General features: G+C 45.9%; 1 protein-coding gene and 1 long non-coding RNA gene across 2 annotated transcripts in view; both read left to right on the top strand.

Moving 5' to 3' along the window:
- Positions 1–1,666: 1,666 nt before the first annotated feature.
- On the top strand, positions 1,667–11,885 carry LOC139277353 (uncharacterized). Its single transcript, XR_011596072.1, has 3 exons — positions 1,667–1,714; positions 2,864–2,899; positions 11,815–11,885. It is a non-coding gene; the product is annotated as an uncharacterized lncRNA (long non-coding RNA).
- Positions 11,886–11,898: 13 nt separating this feature from the next.
- Positions 11,899–14,856, top strand: part of LOC139276788 (collagen alpha-1(VII) chain-like) — a gene marked incomplete at its 5' end in the record, with an annotated part of 111,478 nt that continues 108,520 nt past the window's right edge. Inside the window, 2 exons of the mRNA XM_070894793.1 lie at positions 11,899–11,943; positions 14,304–14,513. Coding sequence (XP_070750894.1) covers positions 11,899–11,943; positions 14,304–14,513 — 255 coding nt within the window. The remainder of the gene's footprint in view (positions 11,944–14,303; positions 14,514–14,856) is intronic.

Here is a 14,856-nt window from a genome sequence, read left to right as displayed (position 1 = left end):
ATTGAGGCCAGGTCATTAGATATATTCAAAAGAGAGTTAGATGTGGCCCTTACGGCCAAAGGGATCAAGGGGTATGGAGAGAAAGCAGGAAAGGGGTACTGAGGTTGAATGATCAGCCATGATCTTATTGAATGGCGGTGCAGGCTCGAAGGGCCGAATGGCCTACTCCTGCACCTAATTTCTATGTTGAGGTGACGATACTGACTTATTTGGGCATATTTTCAGCAGTGGCTCAGTTGGTTGGGGCTCCACTCTAACACCTCAGCATATAATCGAGGCCCATTCCCCAGTGCAGCCACACAACCCGAGGAGCTCTGTGCCAGTTGTGATGGTAGGTGATGCAGATCCCATGGCACTATTCGAAGAAGAGCAGGGAGTACTCCCAGTGACTCAGTCAATATTTATCCCTCAACTCGCACCATCAAAAGAAAAACACGTTAACTAGCCAATCTCGGTGTTGCGTGCGAAATGGCTGCTGCGTTTGTCTACATAACCACAGTGACTGCATTTTAACGCGATGTATGTGAAGTGCTTTGGAGCATAATACAGAAGTGGTGATGGCCTGTACGATAACCAGCGACTTGTTGCATGGGGAAGGTGGCAGGGTAGGTACTTGGGAGGAATGAGGCCAAAGGACCGCCTTCAGCCACACCGATCTTGTGTGCAACACTCACTTGGTTGAATCACTCAAGTACGTGTTCTGTGCTGTTTTGTTTTTGCAGGGAGAGAAAGGAGACATGGGGTCCAAAGGCCACAGAGTAAGTATCTCAAGCTCGCCAGTGATGAATATGTGTCTGTATTGAATGCTGTGAATACACATTGGGTCCATCAGGATCTGTAAAGTGAGAAGACAGGTTCACGTTTTGGATGTAGACGCATCAGAATTTCAGCGGTTTTAATGACCAATGTACACCTGTGATAGCACTCTCACCTCTGAGTCAAGTCCCAGTCCAGGGACTTGAGCGGATAATCTTGGCTGGCACTCCCAGTTCAGTACTGAGGGAACGCTGCACTGTCGGAGCTGCCGACTTTTGGATGATTCGTTAAACCGCGGCCCCGTCTGCTCGCTCAGGTGGGCCAGAGATCCCACGGCCACTATTTCAAAGAGGAGCAGGGAAATTCTCCTCGGTGTCCTGGGCCAATATTTATCTCTCAACCAACATCACTAAAACAGATTATCTGGTAATTATCACATTGCTGTTAGTGGGAGCTTGCTATGCGCAAATTGGCTGGCGCGTTTCCTACATTACAACAGTGACTATACTTCAAACATCCTTGTAATATATTTGCTTCATGGGTTCTTTGCTTAAGAATTCATAGCAACACATTGCTATTAAGAACTAGTTGGTTTATTATAAAAGGTTTAACAATCGCATTACACATTAGCAGTTCATCCACTAGGCTCACAACCAGCTGCCTAATTGTGGATCCCCGAACCCAACTGGCTGGGGTTTTATTGAGTCTTGTGAACATCACGTAACTGGCTAAGCCACTCACAACTCAACAGCTCCACAAACCTGTGAGCATTCTTACAGGTGCATATATTACATTGTCCTGGCAATGGTAAATCTAGATTTATTTTTAAAGAACGCAGTTATATTATTTATCTTAAGAAACTTGCAAAGACGTTATCAAGAATATTTCCCCATTCTCTGATTTGTGACAGGGTGAAGATGGTTTTCATGGGAAGCCGGGGACCCCAGGGACATCAGCTGTAAGTAAAGAATGCTTTCAGTTTGGTTCAACCTTAGTTTAGTGTAGCAGGCCCGAACTGGGCAATCCCCCAACCGACCGCATGCTCGTCATTGTATGCCTTCCATCTAGTGCAAGTCGGTGAGATGTACTTTACTTGCATAGTTGTAACTGCCCACTAGATGGCCCCCTGATGGGAGTAAGCGCATTGTAGCAATTACGCTCCAAGGTCTCGCTTGAAACGTTCTCTGTTATTTTCTTCCGGGCCGCGCTGCCCCTTTAAGGGACTGCACGACCCGTTCAAACTACCGCGCATACGCGCTTTATCGATTGAAAAGCTCGCAAGCCGGCTGCGTGAAACCCCTGGAGCACGCAACTTACAGGGAACTGTAATTTCTTTTTGTTGTTCTTTGATGGCAATGTTCTCGAGATAAAGCAGCTGGTTATTACCACCAGTCTGTGTGTTATGTCGAATATGGCAGTCGGTGATCCAGCCTCCATAAAGATGAGCAACTCAAAGTCAGGCACATGCAGAATTTATCATCCTTTATGGGCATGTAATGTATTTGCTTCATGGGTTCTTTGCTTAAGAATCCAAAGCAACACATTGCTATTAAGAACTAGTTGGTTTATTAACAAAGGTTTAACAATCACACTACACATTACCAGTTCATCCACCAGGCTCACAATTGCATACCTCATCATGGATTCCCCCGAACCCAACTGGCTGGGGTTTTATTGAGTCTTGTGAACATCATGTGATTCAACAGCTCTACAAGCCGTGAGCATACTCACAGGTGCATACATTACAGGTAGTGACCAAAGTTACCCTTAATTTATTTTTGGGTGCATGGACCCTTTAACAGGCTGCGCGGCCCATTCAAATATGGCGCAGAATCTCCTCATTTGAAAAGCTGGTCCCAGGCTGAGCGGGACCTCCAGAGAGTGACAAGGCCGCGCAGCTTAGCGGGAATGACGGCGGCAACGCAAATGAGACATTTTAGGGACGACACGGAGACTCCATTTGTAAAATCTGGCCTTGGTCTCTCTGCCCCTGCGCTCTCCTCCTGTGGAAAGTCAAATGGTCAGATATTCTCACAGTTAAGCAGTATTGCCTGTTGGTCAAGTTGACTGTTTTAGGAGAATTAACACATTTAATTTCTGTTTGCAGAATGTTGAAGAAGCTCTATCAAAATTCGGTGTTAAGGTAACACTGCAACGAATTAACCTTCTGATTTACAGAGGAGAGAAAATTCCTCCCCCTCCCCGTGTTTATCACTTGCTTCCCCCTTTAATTCTGCCACCCTCTTCTGCCTCATCATTTGTTTCAGTGTTTCCCGCTCCTTTCATTGCTTCTGTCTTCCTGTTTTCCTTCCCTCTCCCTTCATTCCTTCCCCATTCATTCATTCCTTCCCCATTTCTTCATTCCTTCCCTCTCCCTTCAATGTTTTCCTCCTTTCTATCATTTTTTGTTTTTATATATTCTTCTCCCTTATTGAAAGATTCACAGTCCTCCAGGTTAATGAAGCTCGTAACTCATCATTGAATTACAAAGATTCGAATAATTTATATTTTAGACGTTGATGAAAGGAAATGTTTTTTGTGTAGGGCGGGAAGGGGAAGGAGGTGGTGAACCAGGGGTTGTTTATGATACATCCAGCAGCAATAGTTGACTGAAGATGGAGCCCATTGGGTGCTTCACTAGAGAGACTTCACGGGAGGATATCCAGGGGGGTATCCACAGGGATTCCGAAGCGATGATTAATACCTAAGGGCCATCAGAGAGGCTAGCACCCCAGTACACTCTGAACTTCTCTTTAAACCAATGGTATACTTGGGGGGAATGCAGCCAAAAACCTGCCTTGATGTTGCTCGCTGTACGTCAAAGAATACACTATGTCTGTAGTATGACAGGAAGTGTGACGCTTACAGGAAGTGATGTTTGCAGGAAGTGCGAACTATACACAAGGCTTTAAATGTTATGGATAAGGTTAGAATATTTTATGAATATGGCTTAAACCAAGCTAAGCTAAAAGACAGAGGACTAGAAATTCCGTAGCGCCTCGTTTGGGGCCATAACTTTTGAAAACTAGAAAAAGTAGCGGCAGACGCTAATGATTCTCTCCTGATGGGATATTCGGCTTTTGCGCTCCAAGAGGGAAGTGGAATGCTAAATCAAGCGCTAACCACTTCTCTGAGGGCGCTAAAGTGCGAGAGCGGGGCGGTAGCGGCAGACGCTGAACAATGTGCAGCGCATTGGTAACAGCATCAGAGGCTGCTTCTCTCCCTTAAAGGGAAGGGCCGATGATGGTGCACAACATGCTCTCGGGATTTCTGCATTGAAAGGCAACCTGCGCGACTGCCATTGCAGCCCCAATCACTCTCAGAGAGCGGAGGGCTTGGACATCGCGCAGCAATGAAACATTGAAAACTTTCCGCAGGCACCAGAGTGGTGCAAAGAATAAAGTTTGGCCTACCTGACAACCTCCGCTTTTAATTAGCGTTCCCCAAGAGGCCAGCCGAGGTGACAACGCCTCCTTCCTGCCCGGCGATACAGCAAGGGAGGATGGAGGCTAATTTCACATTGGGGCGGTAACGGGGCGCTGCACACTTTGTGACGTCACGATCTGCGGGGCGCTGGAAACTGAGGCAGTAAACCGGCACTGAAATTCACGGGCATTGCTGAATTCGACGGGCCTGCTCGCTAACCCTTAGAGCCCCATTACTGCCCCCCAAGCAAAGCAGCTGGAATTCTCCCCCAGAGAGAACGCTGATGTTTTAGAATTATAACACCCAAAACCAAGAGATGACCTGTTGCCTCGATAGGGGAGATGGTTGCTGAGAGATTCTGATACCTAAAGAGCCGATAACCTTGGGAACTGCTCAGGCAGTTGACCTGGTGGCACCCTACGAGGCTGTTGTTGCTCAATAGAGAAGTCCTATGGATTCCTGAGAGGAACAAACTGTTACACAACTGAGATAACAGCTGAACTCGCCACAGGACATAGCACCTTTGAAGTCAGTTAACACAGAGTCAGGATAGGGGCGGGATTAATGAAAGAAGATGCTTCCTGCAGCCCAAGGTAGCCGAATAGTATAAAGACAGAGAACCCGTCCCCCCGTTTCCAAAAGTTAGAGCTCGCAGGACAATCAGAAGACCAAAGCCTAGAAGGCAGCCCACGGAATCAGGAGTGATCGCCTGAGCCTGGTGCAATGTATTTGCTTCATGGGTTCTTTGCTTAAGAATTCACAGCAACACATTGACATTAAGAACTAGTTGGTTTATTAGCAAAGGTTCAACAATCACACTGCACATTACCAGTTCATCCACCAGGCTCACAACCACCTGCCGTGGATCCCAACAACAGCTCTACAAATCTGTGAACATACTCACAGGTGCATACATTACAGCAACCAGGTTGTATAACTTGCTTGTGATTTACTTTCTTGTCATTCAATGTAATCTGAAGCCAGTTGCAGGAAACATTTCAGCGAGTCAATGTATATTGAAGTTTGCTGTTGAAAAACCACTCGGGCTGGAATCGCGCAAAAGTTATTGTTGAACATGAGAACATAAGAAATAGGAGCAGGAGTAGGCCATACGGCCCCTCGAGCCTGCTCCGCTATTCAATAAGATCACAGCTGATCTTCATCCTCGACTCCACTTTCCTGCCCAATCTCCATCTCTCTTGATTCCCCTAAGAGTCCAAAAATCTATTGATCTCAGCCTTGAATATACTCAATGACTGAGCCTCCACAGACCTCTGGGGCAGAGAATTCCAAAGATTTACAACCATCTGAGTGAAGATATTTCTCCTCATCTCAGTCCTAAATGGTCAACCCCTTATCCTGAGACTGTGACCCCTGGTTCTAGACTCCCCAGCCAGGGGGAGCATTCTGCAAACTCCCTGCATCTACTCTGTCAAGCCCTGTAAGAATGTTGTATGTTTGAATGAGATCACCTCTCATTCTTCTAAACTCGAGAGAATAGGCCTAGTAAACATAAGAAATATAAGAAATAGGAGCAGGAGTAGACCATTTGACCCCTCGAGTCTGCTCATCCATTTAATAAGATCATGGCTGATCTGATCATGGACTCAGCTCCACTTCCCTGCCTGCTCCCCATAACCCTTTATTCCCTTATCGCTCAAAAATCTGTCTTATCTCCACCTTAAATATATTCAGTGACCCAGCCTCCACAGCTCTCTGGGGCAGAGAATTCCACAGATTTACAGCCCTCAGAGAAGAAATTCCTCCTCATCCTCTCTGCATCCACCTTGTCAGAGAGGATATTTCCACTCATAGGGGAAACTAAAACTAGGGGACACGGTCTCAGAATAAGGGGCCGCCCATTTAAAACTTTGATGAGGCAGAATTTATTTTCTCAGATGATTGTAGTCTACTCAATCTCTCCTCATAGGACCAAGAGACAAGGCAAGAGCAGGAAGGTAGTGCAGGAGTCCCCTGCGGTCATCTCCCTCCAAAACAGATATACCGTTTTGGATACTGTTGGGGGAGATGACTTACCAGGGGAAGGCACCAGCAGCCCAGTTCATGGCACCGTGGGTGGCTCTGCTGCACAGAAGGGTGGGAAAAAGAGTGGGAGAGCTATAGCGATAGGGGACTCTATTGTAGGGGGAATAGATAGGAGTTTCTGCGGCCGCAACCGAGACTCCAGGATGGTATGTTGCCTCCCTGGTGCAAGAGTCAAGGATGTCTCAGAGCGGCTGCAGAGCATTCTGGAGAGGGAGGGTGAACAGCCAGTTGTCGTGGTACACGTAGGTACCAATGATATAGGTAAGATGCGAGAAGAGGTCCTACAAGCTGAATTTAGGGAGCTAGGAGTTAAACTAAAAAGTAGGACCTCAAAGGTAGTAATCTCTGGATTGCTACCAGTGCCACGTGCTAATCAGAGTAGAGGGAGCAGGATAGTTAGAATAAATACGTGGCTTGAGCAGTGGTGCAAGAGGGAGGGATTCAAATTCGTGGGCCATTGGAACCAGTTCTGGGGGAAGTGGGACCTGTACAAAAGGGACGGTCTGAACTTGGGCAGGACTGGAACTGATGTCCTGGGGGTAACATTTGCAAATGCAGTTCGGGAGTGTTTAAACTAATATGGCAGGGGGATGGGATGGGAACTTATGCAGTGAGATAGGGCGAAGTAATATGGAGTCAGAAACAGATGGTAGAAAGGTAAAAAGCAATAGTGGAAGGCCGAGTAAACAAAGGCAAGAAACAAAAAGGGCCACACTACATCATAATTCTAAAAGGACAAAGGGTGTTAAAAAAACAAGCCTGAAGGCTTTGTGTCTTAATGCAAGGAGTATCCATAATAAGGTGGATGAATTAACTGTGCAAATAGATGTTAACAGATATGATGTGATTGGGATTACAGAGACGTGGCTCCAGGATGATCAGGGCTGGGAACTCAACATCCATGGGTATTCAACATTCAGGAAGGATAGAATAAAAGGAAAAGGAGGAGGGGTAGCATTGCTGGTTAAAGAGGAGATTAATGCAATAGTTAGGAAGGACATTAGCTTGAATGATGTGGAATCTATATGGGTAGAGCTGCAGAACACCAAAGGGCAAAAAACGTTAGTGGGAGTTGTGTACAGACCTCCAAACAGTAGTAGTGATGTTGGGGAGGGCATCTAACAGGAAATTAGGGGTGCATGCAATAAAGGTGCAGCAGTTATCATGGGTGACTTTAATATGCATATAGATTGGACTAACCAAACTGGAGGCAATACGGTGGAGGAGGATTTCCTTGAGTGCATAAGGGAAGGTTTTCTAGACCAATATGTCGAGGAACCAACTAGGGGGGAGGCCATCTTAGACTGGGTGTTGTGTAATGAGAGAAGATTAATTAGCAGTCTCGTTGTGCGAGGCCCCTTGGGAAAGAGTGACCATAATATGGTGGAATTCTACATTAGGATGGAGAATTAAACAGTTAATTCAGAGACCATGGTCCAGAACTTAAAGAAGGGTAACTTTGAAGGTATCAGGCGTGAATTGGCAAGGATAGATTGGCAAATGATACTTAAGGGGTTGACTGTGGATGGGCAATGGCAGACATTTAGAGACCGCATGGATGAACTACAACAATTGTACATCCCTGTCTGGCGTAAAAATAAAAAAGGGAAGGTGGCTCAACCGTGGCTATCAAGGGAAATCAGGGATAGTATTAAAGCCAAGGAAGTGGCATACAAATTGGCCAGAAATAGCAGCGAACCCGGGGACTGGGAGAAATTTAGAACTCAGCAGAGGAGGACAAAGGGTTTGATTAGGGCAGGGAAAATAGAGTACGAGAGGAAGCTTGCAGGGAACATTAAGACGGACTGCAAAAGTTTCTATAGATATGTAAAGAGAAAAAGGTTAGTAAAGACAAACGTAGGTCCTCTGCAGTCAGAATCAGGGGAAGTCATAACGGGAAACAAAGAAATGGCAGACCAATTGAACAAGTACTTTGGTTCGGTATTCACTAAGGAGGACACAAACAACCTTCCGGATATAAAAGGGGTCAGAGGGTCTAATAAGAAGGAGGAACTGAGGGAAATCTTTATTAGTCGGGAAATTGTGTTGGGGAAATTGATGGGATTGAAGGCTGATAAATCCCCGGGGCCTGATGGACTGCATCCCAGAGTACTTAAGGAGGTGGCCTTGGAAATAGCGGATGCATTGACAGTCATTTTCCAACATTCCATAGACTCTGGATCAGTTCCTATGGAGTGGAGGGTAGCCAATGTAACCCCACTTTTTAAAAAAGGAGGGAGAGAGAAAACAGGGAATTATAGACCGGTCAGCCTGACATCGGTAGTGGGTAAAATGATGGAATCAATTATTAAGGATGTCATAGCAGCGCATTTGGAAAGAGGTGACATGATAGGTCCAAGTCAGCATGGATTTGTGAAAGGGAAATCATGCTTGATAAATCTTCTGGAATTTTTTGAGGATGTTTCCAATAGAGTGGACAAGGGAGAAGCAGTTGATGTGGTGCATTTGCACTTTCAGAAGGCTTTCGACAAGGTCCCACACAAGAGATTAATGTGCAAAGTTAAAGCACATGGGATTGGGGGTAGTGTGCTGACGTGGATTGAGAACTGGTTGTCAGACAGGAAGCAAAGAGCAGGAGTAAATGGGTACTTTTCAGAATGGCAGGCAGTGACTAGTGGGGTACCGCAAGGTTCTGTGCTGGGGCCCCAGCTGTTTACATTGTACATTAATGATTTAGACGAGTGGATCTCCAAATTTGCGGATGACACTAAGTTGGGTGGCAGTGTGAGCTGCGAGGAGGATGCGATGAGGCTGCAGAGTGACTTGGATAGGTTAAGTGAGTGGGCAAATGCATGGCAGATGAAGTATAATGTGGATAAATGTGAGGTTATCCACTTTGGTGGTAAAAACAGAGAGACAGACTATTATCTGAATGGCGACAGATTAGGAAAAGGGGAGGTGCAACGAGACCTGGGTGTCATGGTACATCAGTCATTGAAGGTTGGCATGCAGGTACAGCAGGCGGTTAAGAAAGCAAATGGCATGTTGGACTTCATAGCGAGGGGATTTGAGTACAGGGGCAGGGAGGTGTTACTACAGTTGTACAGGGCCTTGGTGAGGCCACACCTGGAGTATTGTGTACAGTTTTGGTGTCCTAACTTGAGGAAGGACATTCTTGCTATTGAGGGAGTGCAGCGAAGGTTCACCAAACGGATTCCCGGGATGGCGGGACTGACATATCAAGAAAGACTGGATCAACTGGGCTTGTATTCACTGGAGTTCAGAAGAATTAGAGGGGATCTCATAGAAACATTTAAAATTATGACGGGTTTAGACAGGGTAGATGCAGGAAGAATGTTCCCAATGTTGGGGAAGTCCAGAACCAGGGGTCACAGTCTAAGGATAAGGGGCAAGCCATTTAGGACCAAGATGAGGAGAAACTTCTTCACCCAGAGAGTGGTGAACCTGTGGAATTCTCTACCACAGAAAGTTGTTGAGGCCAATTCACTAAATATATTCAAAAAGGAGTTAGATGTAGTTCTTACTACTCGGGGGATCAAGGGGTATGGCGAGAAAGCAGGAACGGGGTACTGAAGTTGCATGTTCAGCCATGAACTCATTGAATGGCGGTGCAGTCTCGAAGGGCTGAATGGCCTACTCCTGCACCTATTTTCTATGTTTCTATGACCATCTCCCATAGAATCATAGAAATTTACAACACAGAAGAAGGCCATTTCGGCCCATCTTGTCCGCGGCAGCTGACAAAGAGCTATTCAGCCTAATCCCACTTTCCAGCTCTTGATCCGTAGCCCTGTAGATTACGGCACTTCAAGTGCACATCCAAGTACTTTGTAAATGCAATGAGGGTTTCTGCCTCTACCACCCTTTCAGGCAGTGAGTTCCAGACCCCCACCACCCTCTGGGTGAAGAAATTTCCACTCAACTCCTCTCTAAACCTCCTACTAATTACTTTAAACCTATGCCCCCGGGTTGTTGACCTCTCCGCCAAGGGAAATAGGTCCATCCTATCCACTCTATCTAGGCCCCTGATAATTTTATACACCTCATTAAGGTCTCCCTTCAGCCTCTTCTGTTGCAAAAAAACAAACACAGCCTATCCAATCTTTCCTCAAAGTAAAGTTCTCCAGTCCAGGCAACATCCTTGTAAATCTCTTCCGTACCCTCTCGAGAACAATCACATCTTTCCTGTAATGCGGTGACCAGAACTGCACGCAGTACTCTAGCTGTGGCCTACTAGTGTTTTATACAGGTCACGCATAACCTTGCTCTTGTATTCCATGCCTCAACTAATAAAGGCAAGTATTCCATCTGCCTTCTTAACCACCTTATCTACCTGGCCTGCTTCCTTCAGGGATCTGTGGACATTCACTTGAAGGTCCCTTTGTTCCTCTACACTTCTGTGTCCTACCATTTAATGTGCATTCCTTTGCCTTGTTAGCCCTCCCCAAACGCATTACCTCATACTTCCCCAGATTGAATTCCATTTGCCTCTGTTCTGCCCACCTGACCAATTCATTGATATCTTCATGCAGCTACATTATCAACTACATAGCCGATTTTAGTATCATCTGCAAACTTCTTAATCATACATAGAAACATCGAAAAATAGGTGCAGGAGTAGGCATTCGGCCCTTTGAGCCTGCACCACCATTCAATAAGATCATGGCTGATCATTCCTTCAGCACCCCTTTCCTGTTTTCTCTCCATACCCCTTGATCCCCTTAACCGTCAGAGCAATACCCCCGACATGCAAGTCTAAATCATTGATATATATGCCACAAAAAGCAAGGGACCTAGTACTGAGTCCTGCGGAACCTCACTGGAAACAACCTTCCAGTTACAAAAACACCCATCAACCATTACCCTTTGCTTCCTGCCTCTGAGCCAATTTTGGATCCAACTTGCCACTTTGCCCTGGATCCCATGGGCTTTTACTTTCGTGACCAGTCTGTCATGTGGGACCTTATCAAAAACCTTGCTAAAATCCATATATACTACCTCAAATGCACTACCTTCATCGACACATCTTGTTACCTCCTCAAAAAATTAAATTAAGTTAGTCAGACACAACCTTCCCTTAACAATTCCATGCTGACTGTCCCTTGATTAACCCGTGTCTTTCTAAATGAAGATTTATGCTGTCCCTCAGGACTTTTTCCAATAATTTTCACACCACCGAGGTTAGGCTGACTGGCCTGTAATTACTTGGTCTGTCCCTGTCTACCTTTTTAAACAAAGGTACAACATTAGCAGTCCTCCAGTCCTCTGGCACAACACCTGTAACCAGAGAGGATTGGAAAATCGTGGTCAGAGCCTCTGCTATTTCCTCCTTTGCTTCTTTTAACAGCCTGGGATACATTTCATCCGGGCCTGGGGATTTATCAACTTTCAAAGCTGCTCAGCCCCTTAATACTTACTATGTCACCATCCCAGGAATCAATCTGGTGAACCTTCGTTGCACTCCCTCTATGGTAAGTGTATCCTTCCTTGGGTAAGGGGACCAGAGCTGCACAAAATAGTTCTACTGCGTGCAGAGGATGACGGAAAATGTTACCTCATCACAGACGCATCAATAATCTTTTACTTTTGTTTGGCATTCTTCAGATTTCAATGCTGCAGAAAATCCTGGAGAAGCACGACAAGTACGATCACGAAAGCCATGGAAAGCCGGGGGAGAGGGGGCAGAGAGGGGAGAAAGGAGACCAAGGTGAAAGAGGCCCGCAGGGGAACGAGGTAACATGAGGTTTTACCACATTGAGTACCTGTGGGTGATGCAGGGCTCGAGCGGATCAAGTGTTTGAGCCCTGTGCATGCTATGTGGCGTAGGAGCATTTATAATAGTCGCGGATCCGGAGGAGTGCACATGCTGATTTTAGTCAATACACCTGACTTACGCTGCGAAGCTCAGTGTTTGACCTGAGCAATTGTGTCTCCATAGTTATGCCCCATTTTGATGCAATTTATGTCTAGTTGTTTCCCAATGAAGGGTGAATTTTTCTTTTGACGAATTCATTTCCGTGATGATGGTGCTCCTTTAAATATGAACAACTTTATAGGGAGAACTTACTTGGTAGGGAGAACGAGGAGAGGCAATGTAAAGTAAAGAGTACAATCCTAAAGCGGGTGCATGAACAGAGAAACCGAGGGGTATATGTGCACAAGTTGCTGAAGGTGGTAGGGCAGGTTGAGAAAGCGGTTAAAAAAGCATATGGCATCCTGGGCTTCATAAATAGAGGCATAGAGTACAAAAGCAAGGAACTTTCAATGAACCTGTATAAAACACAGGTTCAGCTCAACTGGAGTATAGTGTGCAATTCTGGGCACCGCACTTTAGGAAGGATGTGAAGGCCTTAGAGAGGGTGCAGAAAAGATTTACAAGAATGGCTCCAGGGATGAGGGATAGACTGGAAAAGCTGGGATTGTTCTCCTTAGAGCAGAGAAGGTTGAGAGGAGATTTGATAGAGGTGTTCAAAATCATGAGGGGTCTGGACAGAGTCGATAGAGGGAAACTGTTTTCATTGGCAGAAGGGTCGAAAACCAGACGACACAGATTTAAGGTGATTGGCAGAAGAACCAAAGGCGACATGAGGAAAAACGTTTTTGCGCAGCGAGTGGTTAGGATCTGGAATGCACTGTCTGAAAGAGTGGTGGAGGCAGACTCAATCATGGCTTTCAAAAGGGAGTTAGATAAGTACCTGAAGGAAAAATGTTTTGCAGGGCTACGGGGCAAGTGCAGGGGAGTGGGACTAGCTGAAGTGCTCTTGCAGAGAGCCAGCACAGGCTCAATGGGCCAAATGGCTCCTCTGTGCTGTAACCATTCTATGATTCTATGTATGATTGTTGAAGGTGGCACCATCTTGTACCCAGCATAAGAACTATCCTTCTAAAACTTCAACATATTAATATATCCATATGGTCCCCACCACTTAAAACTGTCACGTTTAAAATGTCAACTTCAGAGTTGTCAGTTACAGCAGCTTAAGTATTCCCTTTATTTCCGGCTGAAAGAACTGTGCTTACTCACATGTTCACACCATGTTAAGGTGCACTGAATGCAGGCACAAACGTAAGTAAATAACACCTCCTTCGTACACAAGCAAAATACTGCAGATGCTGCAATCTGAAATAAAACCCGAAATTGCTGGAAATCTCAGCGGGTCAGGCAGCAACCGTGGAGAGAGAAACAGTTAACATTTCGGGTCTGTGACCCTTCGTCAGAACTGGAAAAAGTTCGAGATGTAACAGATTCTTAAGGAAGTGCAGGGGCAGGGAAAGGGGGAGGGGAGGAAAGAACAAAAGGGAAGGTCTATGATTGGGTGGAAGGCAGGACAGAATTAAGAGACAACAGGGATGATGGGAAAAAATGAGATGGTCATGGCACAAGTTAGGAAACAAAAGATGAGTCTAGATAGGGTGTGAAAAAAACAAATTCCAGGTAGGACCAATTGTAATGTATTTGCTTCATGGGTTCTTTGCTTAAGAATTTATAGCAACACATTACTATTAAGAACTAGTTGGTTTATTATCAAAAGGTTTAACAATCACACTACACATTACCAGTTCATCCACCAGGCTCACAACTGCACACCTCATCGTGGATCCCCCGAACCCAACTGGCTGGGGTTTTATTGAGTCTTGTGAACATCATGTGACTGGCTAAGCCACTCCCAACTCAACAGCTCTACAACTATTTTGTGTAAAATGTTTTAATCAAGTGCCCCCTTATTAAAGGGGCACTAGATCTGACAAATTAGCAAATAAAACTTTTTGAAACTTTAAACGGTCAAATTAAAATGTGGTTGCCGGGGTGATGTTGCATTCCAGTCCCTCCGGTGCCCACTTCTCATGTATGAACAGCTCTACAAACCTGTAAGCATACCCACAGGATCATACATTACACCGATAACATTCTCTTTTTTTTAAAGGAAATACTTTGAACAAAATAGTCTTTCCTTCCCTTCCCTTTTAAAGTTGCTGTGAAATAAAGTTAAGACTAACTTTACTTTTCTTGTAAGTCGCCAGACGCTCTTCTGCCAGATCTGTGGAGGTGAGGTGAGGAATACGTAAACTGATCGGATTAATTCTTTTTACAGGGTTTCATTGGAATTCCTGGAGAAAAAGGCTTTAAGGGGGACAAAGGAAGCCAAGGCTTTGCAGGGCCCGAGGGGCCGCCAGGCCGCGCAGTATCGGAACGAGGCCCTGAAGGTCCTCCAGGTCAATCCGGTGAACCAGGAAAGCCAGGTATCCCAGGAGTACCCGGCCGGGTTGGAGAAACGGGGGAAGCTGGACGCCCAGGAGAAAGAGTTAGTGTCAAGCCAGCGTGTCGCACTCTCTCTCCCCTTTCCCCCGCTCTCTTTCCCTCTCTCTCATGCACACCCACCCCCCCCCCTTTCTTTTGCCCCATTTCTCTCTCCCGTTGGCAACTCAGTCACTCTCTGTGTAAAGAAATGCTGCCTGTTTGACCCTGAAATGAGCTTTCGACCACATATCTACAGCATGACCAAGACCCGCTATATCCACCTCCATAGCATCGTCCGTCTCTGCCCTTGCCTCAGCTCATCCTCTGCTAAAGCCCTCATCCACGCCTTTGTTACCTCTAGACTTGACTATCCCAATGCACTCCTGCCTGGCCTCCCACATTCTACC

The sequence above is a fragment of the Pristiophorus japonicus genome, chromosome 12 (assembly GCF_044704955.1).
Source record: "Pristiophorus japonicus isolate sPriJap1 chromosome 12, sPriJap1.hap1, whole genome shotgun sequence".
Lineage (NCBI taxonomy): Eukaryota > Metazoa > Chordata > Chondrichthyes > Pristiophoridae > Pristiophorus > Pristiophorus japonicus.
Note: the sequence above shows the minus strand (reverse complement) of the source record. Positions and strands in the feature narration are given on the sequence as shown.